General features: G+C 36.4%; 1 protein-coding gene across 1 annotated transcript in view; it reads left to right on the forward strand.

Annotated features, from left to right (window-relative positions):
* Window positions 1-17,987, forward strand: part of Crispld1 (cysteine rich secretory protein LCCL domain containing 1) — a 39,225-nt gene that overhangs the window by 2,371 nt on the left and 18,867 nt on the right. Inside the window, exons 3-4 of the mRNA XM_021161462.2 lie at window positions 16,811-16,929; window positions 17,231-17,363. Of these exons, the coding sequence (XP_021017121.1) occupies window positions 16,811-16,929; window positions 17,231-17,363 (252 nt within the window). The remainder of the gene's footprint in view (window positions 1-16,810; window positions 16,930-17,230; window positions 17,364-17,987) is intronic.

A 17,987-nucleotide genomic window follows, 5' to 3' on the forward strand; every position in this document is an offset into this window, starting at 1 on the left:
TTATTTAATGAGCATATTCAGACAGGTTGTGTGATGTAGGTAGTTGTAGTGCATTCCTCTTATTGCTTTTTACCCTGTATTGACATTAGTTCTGCTGGTTATTGCTTTAGATAAATCAATAGAAACATGGCTGTTCTAACTTTCCATTACCCTTTAGAACATAGTACTATACATTTTTTAACTTTTTAAAAAAAATTTTATGCTAAAGAAAGGTTGTATTCAAGACACCTCATCAGAAACTGGGATTTTTGGGCCCATGTAAAAGTCCTGGTCACATGACTCACTGGCTGTGTGAATGGCCACATACTAAAGTTTCTCTGCTGCATGCTCCTTGAGGCTATCTATGCCACGAAGGGTTGTGATGATTAATTGAAATAGCCTGAGGTTTAATTCTCTAACATAAATATTACAAGGTAACAATATGTTATACAGAAATATGTAATGGATTTTTAGGCTTCCTGCCAGTATTTATATTTGGGATCTAAAGAGACTGTTCAGTTCTCAAAATTCCTTGCAGGATGTGATGTCATAATATTGAATACAAAATAAATATATTTCTTTTTGAGTGCTTAAGGGGAAAAACTCTAAGTTCCTTCAGCAGTGAGCCTTCAATAAGAGCAAATTATGGATCCTCTCTAAGTTTATTTAATGATGGTAGTCTTAAGTGGCTTCATGTTTGCATGTGTGCTTATGTGTATGAGGTGTATGTGCATGTAAATGTTCATATGTGTGTGCATATGTAGGTGCATGCATGTGGAAGACACCAGTTGAATATATCTATCACCTGCGACCTTAATTTTGAGACAGGTTCTCTCACTGAACTTGAAATTCCCTGACCCAGCAAGAGTAGTTGGCCAATGAGAGCCATAGTTCCTTTTGTCTATGCTTCTTCAGTGTTAGCTTTATCAATTTACACCACCTTGCCTGGAATAGGAGAGTGCCTCACTTACGAGATGGCTGAGGATCTAAACCTAGGTCCTAGTGTTTATATGGTAAGTACTTTGTGGATTGAACCATTTCCCCAGCTTCACCTTTGGATTTTTATTTAAAATACAGAAGAACTTAGGGAACTCAATCCTACATAAGGGATTGTTATGGTCTCTGTGTGTGATTTAATATTCAAATTATGAAAAATAAGTTTCACAATTCTCATGTTTACTTGCAAAAACAAACAAACAAACCAACAATAACTGCAGAGTATGTATTATGCCTAGTTTGGGATGTTTGATTTTCATTTCGATTCATTGGTTTCTTTCTATCCTTGAAATAGAGATTCAGCAAGAGCCAGGGTTTATGTTGTGTTGCTCTTAGATACTATTAACATTGGAACTGTGTGCTGTTTTTAACCAGGCTGCAAATCTCTGTGCCCCACTGAAATAGTAGGAGACATTAATTTTAGAATACATACCGAAGGGGTATTGAAAAATAATTATTGGGACTATTATCGATTATTATATTATTATGACTTTCATAAGAATGAAAGGCTGATACAGATCAGTCTTTTAGAATACAGTTAGCTTGATTATTTAAAATGCTTTTATTTTAAGGAATAAAGCTTAAATATCGAAGTTGGCCAAAGAGTCATTTTCTGTGTAACTTTCAATGTCCTCTTATAGTCTATATGCCTTTTCAGATTAATTGTTGAAACAGCCAATGTCCATATTTGCAATTGGTACTTATTATAATCCTACAACAGCCAACTTATTAATGTCACATCCCCGTGCCTACCCTTATCATCACTTAATGTGCAGAGTTAAATATTACTATTGAAAGCCAGACCTTTTCTTGAAGACCTTATAGTTTGATTGAGTAAAATGTATAGAAATACTTAAAATCTTCACGTACATGGGGCACAAAATTCTTTGATCTGAGGGTATTGAAATGCTCCTTCTTGTGAGAGTTCTTCTAGACTACCTGTGAGGTGCGTCCTGTTTCATAAAAGTGATCAGTACCATTAAATTTAAGAAGAAAGGTGGAAAAACAGACAAATGTAGATGCCAAGCAGAGTCAGCCTGCTTTGGGAGAATCAGGCTAGGTAGATACAGGCCCAGAGCTGGGGAAGAATCTGGAACCACAGACATGATGACAGAAACTGGAAACCCCAAGGAGAGTTTGGTTCAGGGTGATTTAAGAATCGAGCCTTAGATTATGAGACTGACGCGCTGCCTACTGCGCTAAGAGGAAAATACCTAATAATAAAAAAAGAAAAAAAAAAAGAATCGAGCCTTAGGGCATCAAATGAAGGGACAAGAGATCGCCACCTGTAAACACTGAATTTGGATGTGTAGAGCAGCAGGCTCACATCTTGTCTCTTTTGTTTATTGGAATGTGAACTCTAATAGTCTGCTGCCCTTCTGGGCCCAGGCTATTTCAGTGGTAAAACCAGTGGAAAAATATAAAGCCCAGAGGTGACACTAAGGAGGCTTTGTTGAAGTAATGTGCTTTCTTTGAACCTGCCTTCCTGTGGATTTATGACTCTATATCCTTCTTTTTTTCAACATTGAAAAATATTTTCTCTGGGTTTTGCTTTTATCAATTTAATTGAAATATTCTAAGGCTTACATGGCTCTGTCTTCCATACTTCAGTCTGGCAATGCTCTCTGCACTCTCTTCATGCATTTCCTAGTATGCATGGGGTGGCCTCCATGTAGACTCATTCTACAATAACTTCAAAAGAAAGCCAAGGGCCTTATAATGTCTGTTCACTCCTCTCGAAGAAACAGACAAATAACTATATTCAAGTCCACACATCTGATTTCTACACCACACACATGAATGTGCATCTGCTAATCCAGTTCTAGCATCCACCTCACAAATGTCTTTGAGCCCCACCTCTTCTATTTTATTCAAACCTTTCTTTCTCTACTCAAATCTGAGTTGGCATAATACCTTCCCATTTAGCAGACTGCACTAATTCATTCCTGTTTTATAGCCTAGTGTATCCTCTTCACACTTGGTAAAGCTGACCTTTCCCTCAGCTTGTCTGTGTGGGTCACTCAGTTAGTTGAACAAAAGATCTATTAACTTCTCCCTGGTTAAAAGGTTAAAGGCTCTAGAATTAACTCAGGTAAGGAAGCACCTGTAGTCTACACCATGAACCTCAGCTACCTGTGTTCACACTGGCATGTTTGCTGTTCTAAATAAAGGATATGCTTCTGCAGCTACTTCATCCATTTGGTTTCTTCCATGTTTACATGCCTGTGTTCCACCTCTTCTTATTAGTCTTCTATGTAGCCCTCAAAATTGAGCTCAGATGTCATCCTTCCAAAGAATTTTCTAGTGGGCTCATTCATCTGCTCCATTCTTAAATACCTTACTGTTCCCTCTGTATAATACTTAAGTTTTAGTGAAATATATGCATGCCTTATTTCTTTTCTTGACTTGAATTCAATTCTAAAATATATGTGTTAAATGAAGGCATAAGAGAAATAATAAGCAAGATAATATCTGAGGCAAATGTGGAGAATAGGCATAATAGAAATTAAAATAATAAACAGGATAGCTTAATTTCTCAATAGTATTTTAATTTTTCTTTAATAGTATTGCTTAGATGATGCTTTCATCTGATATTCCTATTCTCTTCACTAGACTTTCTATATCCAGGATTCCCTCAGTTTGCATTTATTAATTCTATTCCCACTTTCAGGTCTTGAACAGTTTTATTTATTTCCTTGACCTGTTTAATTGTATTTTTTCTGTATATCTTTCAGGGATTTGTTTCTCTTTAAGATCTCTGTCTGTTTGACTGTATTTTCCTCTATTTCTTTAAGTAATTTATTCATTTCCTCCGTCCCAGCCTGTATTGTCCTTTTTTTATTGGATATTTTATTTATTTACATTTCAAATGTTATCCCCCTTTCCAGTTTCCCCTCTGAAAAGCCCCCATCTCATCCCCCTTTACTGTGCTTTTATGAGGCTGCTCCCCCCCACACACTCCAGCCTCACTGCCCTAGCATTCCTTTACACTGGGGCATCAAGCCTTCACAAGATCAAGGGCCTCCTTCTTGTTGATGCCAGATAAGGCCCCTGTTAGCTCAAGAAAGTGGCAGGTGTAGAAAATAGAGTAGAAGAAACTTATCAGTGAAAGAAAATGTTAAGTGTAAAAAAATTCCTGACACAAACTCTCCAGGAAAACTGGGATACCATGAAAAGACCTAACCTAAGAACAATAGAAATAGAAGAAGGCAAAGAGTCCCAGCTCCAAGACCCAGAAAATATTTTCAACAAAACCATAGAGGAAACCTTTCCCAATCTAAAGAAAGAAATTTCTATAAACATAAAAATATTATTGCTTAGAAATAATAAAGTTATATATTTAAAGTATTTTTAGCTACAAAACCTAAAATTCATGGGACTTATATTTTTTGGAAAAGTATCTGCAGTTTAAAATTAATGTATTTTTGTCTTTGGAAGTTTTTGCCACTACAATAGCAATACTGGAGAAAGAAATAACACAAAAACCCAGCTTTACTAAAGTTTGTATTAATGGAGTAACTTGCTGGAGTTCAGGAGATGAAATAGAAGCTGGCTATCTAGGTTTATAGAGAAAATGGTGTAAAGAGTTGGGGATTGTGCTGGGGTTTGATCCTTCATTCAGCATACGTTGGGAGGTTCCTTTATATAATGCAATATCTAGGGCTTAGCAACAAATGCACCCTTCCCTTCTTGACTGTCTAGACTCAATCTGTTGTTCTGTGTGGCTGAGAGAGTGAGCCTGGGAAGTGGGAGAGAAAATGAAGACAGAGATTTAATTAGGAGGGACAATATAGGTCTCTTTATATATATATATATATATATATATATATATATATATATATATATATATATATATAGAGAGAGAGAGAGAGAGAGAGAGCATTTGAATAGAAGAGAGCCTGATTTTAGGATTGCTCCAGGCATCACTGGTTTAGGCTTTAAGTGGTTGGAATGCAACTATCTACAACAATAAAATGGTGGTGTAGCGGTTGTCAAGTTGATAGTAACCAGGAGTGGGTGGCAGTGTGAAGGTGGTGAGAAGTGGTGGCTATATAAATATCACCTCCTTATAGTTCATGCATTCTGAAAAATTCAAAGAAGCCTTTTAAAAGATACATGGATCTTACCTGGCTAGGAGGCAACCAGGAGATAAAATTTCCATTCCTCATGAAAGGCCTGTGCATCCAAGTTATAATACAGAATTTTGAAAATTGGTAGCAGTTTCTACTTTTGATTACATATGAATGAAAAACATTATGCATCCTACAAACTTAGAAGGATGTTTGGAATGTTGTGAAAATTGGAAAATGCTGATTATATGTCATTCAATATAATACCAGGAGATGGAGGCAGAATCCACACATTACCTCTTCCTTTCCCAGAAAGGGTAGCTAGTTGTTTCCTACCCGCTCTCACCTCTTCTTTCCAAACCAAAACTTGTCTCATATTTCCTTTATAAGGAATTTTCCTCTATAAGGAAGACAGAAACTGTAACATTATATGCAGGGATCAATTTCTTCCCAGGTCATCACATGTGCTATCATTTAAGCTCATTTTTGAAGTCATATGGTTATGCTTTACATATGGCAAGTGTCTATGTGTTCATCGGGAACTGTTTTTGTTAGGGAAAACTAGAGCTCAGTGCTGGATATGATATAGATATCCACATGAATTTATTAAACTGTGATTAGACAAGCAGCAGTAGGATTCATGGAACCAGTCTGTAGCTTAAAGCTATGGCTTATGAGCATTCAGCCAGGAAAGGCAGGAGGAGAGCAAAGATCTCTGTCGATAGAGACATTTAAGACATGAGCTCTTGTTGGGCTGTTGGGCAGTGATGGAGCATGACTTTAATCCTAGCACTTGGATCTCTGTGAATTCCAAGCCAGCCCAGTCTATAGAGTGAGTTCCAGGAAATCCAGGGCTACACAGAGAAACACTGTCTCAAAAAAACCAAACAAACAAAAAAACAAAACCAAGCAAAACAACAATAACAAAAAGATGAGCTCTTGATACTGTTCGAAGACTAGAGGTATGGATAAAGGGAAGGAACTACAAAGGAAATGGAGGGTTAGGAAGTGGGATGTGAGGGGTTATGATGGGTTGGGCTGAATACAAAATGGAGGAAAGCTAAAAGTTAAGTAACTCTTGCAAATGCTTCTTTAAAATATCAGAGCAAAAGAGCATGCTATGATACTTGACGGTGTGGGAACAACTGAATGATAAGATGACCTAAGACTATTTCAATGAAGATTGGTTAGAAGAAATTAGCATGTTTTTTTGTTTCATTCTCTTTCCAGACCAGCATTTTATATAACCTGGTAGTAGTCACAGTGCTAAATCTTTTCAATCTAGAAGTTTCAACTTCAATTACAGACACATCACAAATTTAGTGACATTTATTAGAAAATACAATTTCTTTGCATATTCAGGTGTCTATATTGTGTATCTTCATGAGAAATTGAAAATATCCATTTATATAAATGTAATCACAGTCAAGAAAAATGTTACTTAATTAAGGACTAGTCTCTTTTTATTATTTTGCAAATTTTGTTTCTTCACACATCTTAGGAATTTATATAATGAAAACACTCCACAGGACTTCATTGGTATAGATATTATATCAAGGCTAAGTCAGGGGTTCTCAACTAATATGACCCTTTAATACAGTTCCTCATGCTGTGGTGATACCCAGTCATAAAATTACCCTGTTGATACTTCATAACTGTAATTTCTCTACTGTTATGAATCATAATGTAGATATCTGATATGCAGGATATCTGATATGTAACAATATGAGACTCCAAGAGATTGCAACCCACAGGTTGAGAACTACTGACAAGGTTTCTGTCTATCTTTTGTCTTTAAAATTGTAAAAGCTATAGTAATTCCTTAAACAATTTATTTGCATCAGAAAGTTTGAAATTTGTTATATTCAGTAGATATTGGCTGTACATTCTTGCTTCAGACACTGTACTAGAATGTCAGAAATGAATTAATGTTTGAAAACTCAACAGGTTCACAAACATAAGCTGAGTGAGGTGATGACAGAAAACTAACCTGACACTATCATTAGTGCTTGGTAACACCTTTTAATTGCAACTGGTTTACAATGCTTCAGCTAATCACAGAAGCAGAGGCTATTGTGGCAGACAGAAAAAAGACCATACACAAAATCTGTTACTCCAGAAAAGAGAGGAATAAAATTGGATGTTTACAGTTCAAAGAGACTGAATGTTCTCCAACAACTAGAGGAATAAAAAAAAATTAGTTACATAAACATTGGCTAGAATCACTTTTTTCTCAAGTAAAAAGAAAACTGGATTTTTGTATTCTGAGTAAATGCAAACTTAGTACACAGCACGGTTTACTTAAAGTATTGTGAAATGTCATAAAATTACTCTGATTAGATGACCACGAAACAGAAGACAGAATTAAGTTAGAAAGACATCACTGTGCTCTCTGGGAGATGCTTTGGACCACCATGAGACTGGTAATGATGGAGTGACACAGTTTCAGAATATGTTTCATCGATATTGTTGACTCACTTCATATTGAAGGGCAAAGGATAAGGAAGAATTTGAGGTTATGTTAAGAGTTCCCAGCTCTAGCTGGGTGGTGGTGGCACACGCCTTTAATCCCAGCACTTGGGAGACAGAGGTAGGCAGATTTCTGAGTTCAAGGCCAGTTCACTCTACAGAGTGAGTCCCAGGACAGCCAGGGCTACAGAGAAACCTGTCTCAAAAAACCTATTTTTTTTAAAAAAAAAAGGAGTTTCCAGCTCCTTGATGATTAATTGAAGCATTTCCTGTGGCAGAATGAGAAACAGAGCAAAGTGAAGAGACTGAGTTTGAAGGACCACATCATCCTTAATTGAATTTAGTGTGTCCAGTGAAGAAAGAGGTGGGGTTTGAGATAATAATAATGGAAGGGTTGTAGATATTGTTAGGAGTTATCCTAGCTGAGCTGTAACTGCCTGAATCAAAGAGAAGATTGTTATGGACTGAAGATTGAATGCCTTAGATTGGCTCAAAGTGTGATATGTGAGTTTTAAATCAAAAGAAAAGGGCAACAAAGACACAGAGTGCAAAGACTCAGCAAGGTTGGAGGAGCAGATGGCATAGCTTTCTTGTAAGGCAAGAGGAGAAATAACAAAAAGTTGAACAGTTTTTCAGTGTCATTAAAAAGCTCATAAGAGAAAAGAATGTAAATAGTTGATTTGTGTCCAGCAACCCTACTGCAGAGATAGGAAGAGTGAGGGCAGCAAGTGGTGACATCCCCTTGACTCACTGAGATAGTCCTGGAGAAACCAGAGAAGTGAGAGGGCAACTAGTGAGTAATAGAAGAATGCTTTTACTTTTCAGTTTAGGAGAGAATGTGTTGAGTGAATGAAGGACCTTACATAGAATGGATAAGGCATAGCCTCTACAATGTGATTTCATTCATGTTAGCAGGAAATCTGAGGCCACAAGTGTGGAAACGATTGGATTCAGTTGCTAAAGGAAAGAGATTACATTTGTGAGAATGCTTTTGCTTTCCTCAGTGAGCTGTAGAGCAAAGACCATCAGCTGAGTCTGAGCCGATAAAAATGAAGAGTCTGATGAGGGAACATTGTGAAACAGTGTCTGTGGCTCTATGCAAGGGATCTTGGTGGAACTGAGTGGAAGTGGAATTTCCATTACTGTAAGCTCTTGTTTCACAGTGTCCAGGGTTCCGAAGTCAGAGAACACCTGGAACAAGGAGGTGGCTTGGAACAGAGAATATGTACACACACACACACACACACTGACTACCAGTGTCTTCTATCAGTTAGATATAGCTAGGATCCAAGAGACAAATGAGATAAGGTAATAGCTCAGTTTGAGTTGAGCCATTTGAGCACAGAACATAGCAACAGGATCTGAGATAGCAGTGCAGAGATAAAAGGACTGCTTGCCAAATTTTCATCAGATGATCAAACAGAAATATTTGAAAGCCATTATGTAAGTACCATATATATGTATATATATATATATATATATATATATATATATATATAGTGTCATATGTATTTATATGTGTTGTGTACATATATGTTTGTACATGCTAATACATATAAATCATAGTCCTTGCCTAGTATCATCATTTATATTTTAACTGTTCAGGGAAAATTATTCCTCAGTAGTCTTTAAAAGTCTCATAGAAAATATTCTGTTTATCAAACTGATTTTAATTCTTCCAGCAAGTAAGGGAAACTAGGAGTATAGAATTTATGTATCTCTCACTGCCTAGAAAGATACGAATTTTTTACCTTTGTGGAAAAAAATTGATACAGACAGCAGAGGTTATAAATAAATGCAATGTAAATATGTAAAGAGCAGTGTAGAGAATCAAAGAGTACAATATAGCAGTTGTGTTGAAAGCATGTAGACTTGCATTTGTATGTTGTGGAAACTCCAAAGGGGGCCCAGGGGTGGCCGGGGGAAGAGTGGGTTGGAAAAGGGGCCTAACATTCGGCCAAAGTTCCTGTGCTCTGGGCAGGCAGATGCAGGCAGATGCAGGCAGATGCAGGCAGAGCTGCCTGCGCTTTCCACACAGCCCTGGGTGACGCTCCTGACCCACGGGCGGTGAGGGGTGGGGTAGAGAAGGGGTAGCCCCTGACCAGGGACCCTGAGGTGACACTCTGTCACCCTGGGGTTATAGGAAAGAGGGATGAGGGAAGTAGTTCCCAACACTGTCGAGAGTGGCACAGTGAATCTTGATGGAGCAGAGACTCTCTATGGTTGAAGAGCTTTATTATAGATGGCAGGGAGAAAGAGAGAGAGAGAGAGAGAGAGAGAGAGAGAGAGAGAGAGAGAGAGAGAGAGAGAGAGAGAGAGAGAGAGAGAGAGGCTAGAGAGAAAGAGAGAGGAGAGGAGAGGAGAAGAGAAAGGGAAGAGGAGAGAGAAGTGAGAGGTAAAGGAACTAAGGAGTAAGAGAGCGAGGTCGGGGCTGAATAGCCCCTTTTATGGTCTTCACTGTTGCTAGGTAACTGGGGAAGAATTTAGACTGAAGGTCAGAAACTTGGGCCATTGCTTATGTGACTACTGACCATGCTTCTCTTGTGGGGGCTGTGGGAGGTGGTACCTTAGGCAGGGGCCAGAGTTCCAGGAACATGAGGGAACACCTACTGTGTCATGTAGGTGAATTATGACCATCGGGGTTCAGTCCTCAGCTCAACTGGAAACCAGTCTGTAATTCCCCACAGTGTGTTTCTAATATCAGTCTTTGGTTTAAGTGGAAAATTTTGGGTAAATTGTGGTTTCAGTTTTTTTGTTTATATAAGTTATTTTTAAAACTAATTAATGAAAGGAGAAGTTTTTCATTTTTAATCTTTTAAAATATAAAAGGCTGTTTTACGCACAGTAAATAGAAACAATTAGCGTTTCCTTTACCTTTAAAAACCCAAGTTATTGCTATTTGTTACAGGTTGGTTGGGAAATGCCACCCCAAATCTCATCTGTTTTAACGTTTGGCCATCAGTTAATGATGCTCTTCTGGGAGGTTAGAAGAGCTTTGTCACATGGAGGCCAGATGACAGAGAGAGGCCATTAAGGGACTTGATGGCCATGCTCACTTCAGGTTCCCATTTGGCTCACTCCTTTTTAGTTGCAGCCATGTAACAAGCTACTGCTTTCTGGTCACTCTGCTATATGATCCAGCTGCTCTACCATACCTTCCTAGTTATGGTGGACTATGATTCTCAGAAACCTGATCCAAAATAAATATGTCCTTTTTGACATTGTTTCTGACAACTTCTTTGGTACCAGTGATGAGCAAAATAAATAGTACAATATGTAAATAGATACTGTAATTTATTGTGAGAATTTTTTGAATCATGCATTTTTCTAGATTTGACTTTCTAAAATTTGTTGGGATATAAATATGGCTAATGAAATTCATTTCTAAAATTTATTGGGCTTATATATAATATACCTAATGAAGAAATTCATTGACAGAAATTGATTCCATATTCACTGATCAAGATGTAAAGGACCAATAAGGTTTATTGTTATTTTTTGCCTGTTTATTTTGTGTGTATAACATTTGTGATTGTATACACATATGTGTATGTGTTTGTGTATATGTGTGTGTGTGTGTGTGTGTGTGTGACTGTGTGCATGTAAAGGCTGGAGGTCAACACTAAGTGTCTTTATCACTAATTGTCTTATTTTTGAGACAAAAGTAACACTGTCTCTTGAGCTCACAGATTCAACTAGAATGGCTGGCCAAGCTATATCCCCACTCTATACTACTCCCATCTTAATAAAACATCAATATACATAATAAAGGCATTGTTTGTAGTAATGTAATGAAGGCAATGCAGTCTTTGGTTTACCAGAAAGTCTATTAAAAGGTAATAGCACTCACAAAAAGAATTCATATTTGCAGAGTTATATTTTTGCATAACACAGGTGCATTATGCCTACTCTACCACTTGCACCTAACTCACCCAAGTATGTTACTGCCTACTGTTGGGGATGTGGTGAGATGAGAAGCAGAGAACAAGCACACTTGAACAATCATATCTCCTCTGAGGCAAATTATACATTAGGAGTCAGAAATCTCACAAGACACACACAACAGGGTTCTGCTTTTAAAGTTCTCATTTGGGAATTAAGATTCAGAACAATGGCGACAAAGCAAGAAGAAAATATAACAACTAGTAAATTATGTGTTTAAACAGATTGAGAGGGTCATATGGAAAAGAATGTTGGAGTGAACACGCTTTGGAGAATCTCTTGTGTAATTTAGAAGAAGGAAGAACAAACAATCTTGTTGGAAAGAGACTAAAAATTTATCATCCAAGAAAGATGACTGTGCAAATATGGACCTTGTTGCTCTGTGTTCTTACTGGTCTTGGCTCCAGGTGTTGTACATACCATAACTTCCATCCTGTACAACTGAGTCAAAATTTGCAGTTTTGATAAGAAGCCCTTCAAAGTGTTGTAGTAGAAGCTGTAGAGGGCCAGCAAGGAGGAATGTTTGGCTATAAAGGCTTCAACCAAGAGACAAATAGGTACAAATTTTATAGACAAATATAGGGATGGTGTCAGATTAATTTCTGCTCTAGCCACTGAGGACAGGCTCATTAAAGTCTATGATAATGATAATTCCTGGAAAAGCAGACTACTGATACTGTCTTTTGAGTTTGTCTGGATATTAAATTTCCATTTCAGAAATTAAACTTAATCAAAGAAACGGCATTGTTCTAAATGGCTACGTTGCTGCTTCCTGCATGATTGTGGAGGCTTCATTTGAAAGTAGATTTTAAGAGAAGCCCAACTCACATCTCTGTGGTTTCTAGGAAACCTTAATAAACATTCATTGCCTCGGGGTAATGCTGCTTTCTCTGCAGCCTCTTAGACTTCTGACTATTCCCGACCACTACAGAGTTCTTCAGAGCAAGAGGCAGAGTAGCTGTAACCTGAAGTCATCCCCAAATTGGAAGGAATGCATTACAGTCCTTTCCCATAGGTGGGTGTGTGTTATATATGTAGCTCAGAAATAACCATGCTTTCCTTCTGACATACCTCATGTACTGATTTTATGAAGAAATGGTAATTTTAGTGTAGGCTGACTTCAAATTAGTGCTGTGTAAATAGTTCAGAGAAAGAAAAAAAAAAGCCTCTTAAGACATCTTGATTTGATTTACAAACCAAAAATCAAATAGAAATCTGTTAGAGTTCAACCTCCATTTAAATAGTATGGGTATGAGTTATTGGCAGTCTAAAGTCTGAAATATCCTACATACTCAAATACATGTGTTCTAAAAGCTATGTGTACATGTACGATGCTGTCTTTGGGCTTTAGTGATAATTCTTCCAGGACAGTACATTTTTACTACTTTATTCTGGAAAGTTTTAAAATTTTTACATTGTTGTTCTTCAACTAGACACTTAGAAATAATTAAATTTGATAAATTATCTCTTTAAAATTAGTATTAATTAATATTTATTGAATATGGGTTAAAATTAAATTTACTTAAATGATTTTCTGCTGTAGTCTTTATAAATATATTTGCTATAAATTACAAATTATAGATTCTGTTGACTTTCTTCTCTTGTTTTCAGTGTACTAAGCAAAAAAAATAGTTTTTTTTTTTTAGAAACTTTCTTTTTCTGAGATTACAATATAATTAGATTATTTCATCCTTCACTTCCCTATCTCTAAGTGTTCCCGCAATGCCCCTCTTTGCTCCTTTTCAAATTCATACTTCTGTTTTGATTAATTGTTGTTACATTATATCTGCATATCTGTATATACATGTGCATGAATGAATGCATTTTACTCCTTAAGACAACTTTCCGAGTTACCTTGTATTTTCCTGACACATTTTATAAATAAGTAAGGTTAGCCAAACAGGTATGAGCATGCTTTAAATTTTATTTCACTTTCTGTGTAACAGATATAAACACTGTTTTGGAAAACACAAAGTTGTGAGTTTAGAAGCAGTTGTATCTCCTTCTCAAAAGTTCCAGTTTCTATGGAAAACCTCAGAGGCCAAAGTACATAGTCAAGTGCAAAGCAAGAAGAAGCTGGCCTTCAGTAGTCTCCAGGCCTTTTCCGTAGGCTTAGCTGGGTGGTCCCTGGGAGTGGGTGGTGGGGGTGAGGCTTTCATTTATTACTGGACCTAAGCCACCATCACCTGAGGTACTCTCCCCGTTCTCAAGCTTGGGCCAAGAAATCTCACAGCTGCTGATCCCTCTGTGTGGTCTTTCTCCACAGTGTCCTTCCCGCCAATTTTCCCCTGTGGTTGGCTGTATAATGTGTTGGCTCAAGTTAGTCAAGATGTATCTGAAAAGAGAACCAAATAGAAGCTCTGTTTCATAACCTAGCCCCAAAATTCTCAGAGCCTCATTGCAGTTTTAGCAGTAAGTCACTGCAGCTCTGATGTGTAAGATGAGTATTTAAAAATCAACACGATAAACTAGGGAAGGGGATAATATTTGAAATGTAAATAAAGAAAATACTTAATTAAAAAAAGAAAAAGAAAGTTTTCTTTGGGTTGAAAAGACCATTTAAGCAATAATAGATCTCAGACTCAGCAGAACTGATGCCCTCCATTTGACTTTGAAAGGAAATTCAGTACAATGTACATGCATGCTTTATGAAGTGAAAATAAATCAGTATCATTTCCTTAAAAAAATCAACACGATAGTCTCTGGGTATTTTAATTTTTAGCCATATTTGTGATTCTCTTCTTGTTTCTGGATATCTCTTAGAATGAGGTTGGCCTACTAGAAAACTTTTGGTTTAGTGTGGTTTTGCAATGTGACCGAAAGCACTGTGGGAAAAGCTGCAATCATGTGTTTCAAGATAGGCAGCAACCTTTTTTGTTGTTGCTGTCTCTTTAGGATGCTTTACTGTCAGGTGACTATCGGGAAATCTGATTATTTTTCCAATTTTCTGGATGCAAAAGGAATACAACATTTTTCTCATTCTCTGGGATTTCATTCAAATTCATATTTCTTGAGTAAATTTTTGTTGAAGAGATAACAATCACTTTAATGATATTTTGTATAATAAATTAAAATGGGTAATTTAACTTAAACAAATAATGAAATTAATTAATAGCATACATATAGCAGCAAATAAAGTTCTTACCAGAACAATATTTATTGGTAACCTACACTTATGGTGTCTATGGTAATTAGGAATATTTGATATTAATACAAAATAAAATAAAGTTATTAGTTATAATCAACAATTATATACCACTCATTAATTTTTAGCTGAATGTAGAGATGTTTCAGTAATTTGATAAGTAATAAAGGTATACTATAACAAGAATATAGAAACAATGTAAACTTTTACTTATTTATAGTGAAAATATTTTCCATATTTTATATTCACAACTGAAAAGAAGAAATTCTTATTATGAAAAATTGTAGGAATGAGCAAGAAAGAATTCCATACCTATATGTGTTTGTAAATGTATGTGTATGTATATATAATGTGTGTGCATGCTTGTTCATATGGAAATGCACCTGTGTGTATGCGTGCGAGCACATCTGAGTCTGTGTGTATGCATAAGTTTGTGTGTGTGTGTGTGTTTGTGTGTGTGTAGAAAGGCTGAGTCTCTTTCATGAGATCTTTCAGCTTGTGGTTATATTAGGGTTCATTCAGTTTATAAAATCAAGGAGAGAAAACACATTTGCTTGGACCCCACTCTTACCTTTCCTTCCTACTCCACCATCTCAGCCATAAACTATCTGGAAAGTCAATTTCCGTGACTTTGCTTTTCACTTGCTTTCTAACCTCTATGGCCAATTTCTACATCACTGACCTGGAATTGCTTTACTCATCCATTACTACTCAGCTAGTCCATCTACTCTTGAAATCTCTTTGCCCTCACTAGAGTTGAATTTGCCAATAGTTTTTCTTTAGTCTTTATGATGTATTTTTCTTGGCTTAAAAAGAATACTATCTCATTGTTTTTCTTCTCCCAATTTTAATAATCCTAGACTTCCTTTTCATTTCTCTCACTGTTCTATATCATTTTTCTGAAGTTATTTATCTCTGCATAGTTAATCAAAATTTTATATCTTCAGAACATAATTTTTATTTAGAACTGCTTTTGCATGTTCTCATAATCTATTGGCATGCATATCACTATCCTCTTGGTATGCACATGTTCTTATAGTCTATTGGCATGCATATCACTATCCTCTTGGTATGCACATTGCAACATTCTGCAGTTCCACCAAACACACACACAGGCACATGCTTTTTAATTCTCTTATCCCCTTGTGGCAACTGCATTAATCCATCATTTATTCTTTTTGACAGCTTAAATTAAGTCATCCATAATTATTTACATATCTATGTGTTATTTTGTCCTGTTTGCTCTTCTACAGCTCCATCCCTTAAACTGTTCAAATGTTCCAATCTTGGAACTGTTTTCCTGTTCTCTTATCATGTGGAGTCCTGTTCTGAAAATGCCAATGTACTCATTTATATATGGTTTTGCCATTTTAATATTATAACTCATGCACAGCCCATGTTTTGAATTGGTGAAAACTTGAATACTAATTTCATAACTTGTAAATTTTCACTAAGTTATCAACTTGTACATTGATTTTTTAAAATTAGTTTTAAATGAGCCAGTGAATTCTCATTGAATTTTATAAATAAGAATAGTGTATACTTTTTTGTAGTCAGAATCAATATTTATTCATATATGCAACATGTTCTTATTTGTCACTGAATCCATATAATGAGCACAAGAAGGAGTAAAACAACTGCCTCCGGGCAACCCATACTCTTTTGGGAGAAGTAGCTATGCAAATCAACATCTCCATGCTTGGTAATAGTGCCATACAAAGAATGTATCCAAGTTTTGAGAGCATCATAAAGGGTGGAGCTTCCTTTGAACGGGTTGGAGAGGTAACATAGAGACCATGTTAGATAATGCTGGATAGAAAGCCAAAGATAGATTCCTGGCTGACAAATCACCAAAGGATGTTTAAACCATGATCAAATCCTGAAGAAATTACAGGCTCTATAAAGAAACCTTGCTCTAGATACCTATGGGATTTTGTTGGCTACATTAAGGGAGAAGACTCAGGTAAATTAATGTCTTATCACTCTAGCAATTTTTAAAAAATTAGGCACACTAGAAGAGAAACAGATATAGTCAGGGAAGTTAAGTAGAAATCTGGTGGAGAAAAAATTCTAGGTGATAAATGAGGGAAAACCAGGTGAATGTATTCACTTAAGAAAGAAAGAGAAAACAAGAACCCATGATGTGAATTTAAAGCAATGTCCAAGGCAAACATTGTATCTTTTGTTTTATTTCTGTTTACCCTTGTAGACATGGGATGTGGAGCTGGAAAGATCTGCAGAATCCTGGGCTGAAATGTGTTTGTGGGAACATGGCCCCGCGAGCCTGCTGCCCTCCATTGGACAGAATTTGGGGGCACACTGGGGAAGGTAGTAGAAAGCACAGCTTTTTATTTCTGGAAACAAAAATGTCATGAATGAAATGTGCATCACTGGCAGTTTCCTAATGCTTGTGACCTAAGATTAAAAGAGCAGACCGCAAAACAAAGAAAACTCAGCTATCCTACCCAAAGATTCACCCATTTCCTAGCCTGTTTTTGTATCATTTGTATATTTAAGACTTGTAGCTCACACAGAATTAACTTTCTGTCAATCCTTGTCAATCTATGTTGGTTTCATATGTTTTTTCCAAACTCTTCTTGTTACTTGTGATTTTTTTTCCTCCTAACAGATACCGACCCCCAACCTTTCATGTACAAGCATGGTATGATGAAGTGAGAGACTTTAGCTACCCATATGAAAATGAGTGTGACCCTTACTGTCCTTTCAGATGTTCTGGCCCTGTTTGTACACACTACACTCAGGTATGCTTTGTGTGAGCTAGAGTTGGTTCCTCCAAATTCACCTACAGTAACTACCAGAGAACATACAAATATGTGTGTCTTTCTGTTTTACTTAATGTGATTATTTAAGAAAATGTGTAGCATTGTTAATTCCTTAGAATAGGCGTAATGATGTCTATAAGCAATAACACTATCACAGAAGTCCAAACACTTTCCTTAAAAGGTTATTTTAAAGACTTCACATGTAAAATAATTTACTATGGCTCCAATAAATATTGTTAAGGAGCAGTTTGCCATCTTTGAAATAATTTGATACCAAAATTATAATCTATGATTGATTCCCACTATTTGCATATGTGCAGAATTTAGAATATTTATGGGTATATTTTATATTTTACATTCATGTTTAGGATCGCACGTATTCCTAATCTCTAAGTCAAAGAAAGACAGGGTTGAGTAGAAAAAGGTCACTGTTGCCCTGCTTCTAAAATGGGGGAGCTCAGAGCATTGCACATTTACATCTTATATAGACTTCTGTTACTTTAGTTAGTAGTCTTTTTCATAGAAGTGGCCATAGAGTAAGATAGAAATATAACTTTGAATTATTTAGTAGGTTTGTATTTTATAAATGCTGACTTGTACTGC

Source organism: Mus caroli, unplaced genomic scaffold (genome assembly GCF_978045245.1).
Source record: "Mus caroli unplaced genomic scaffold, Mus_caroli_1 scaffold_1, whole genome shotgun sequence".
Classification (NCBI taxonomy): domain Eukaryota; kingdom Metazoa; phylum Chordata; class Mammalia; order Rodentia; family Muridae; genus Mus; species Mus caroli.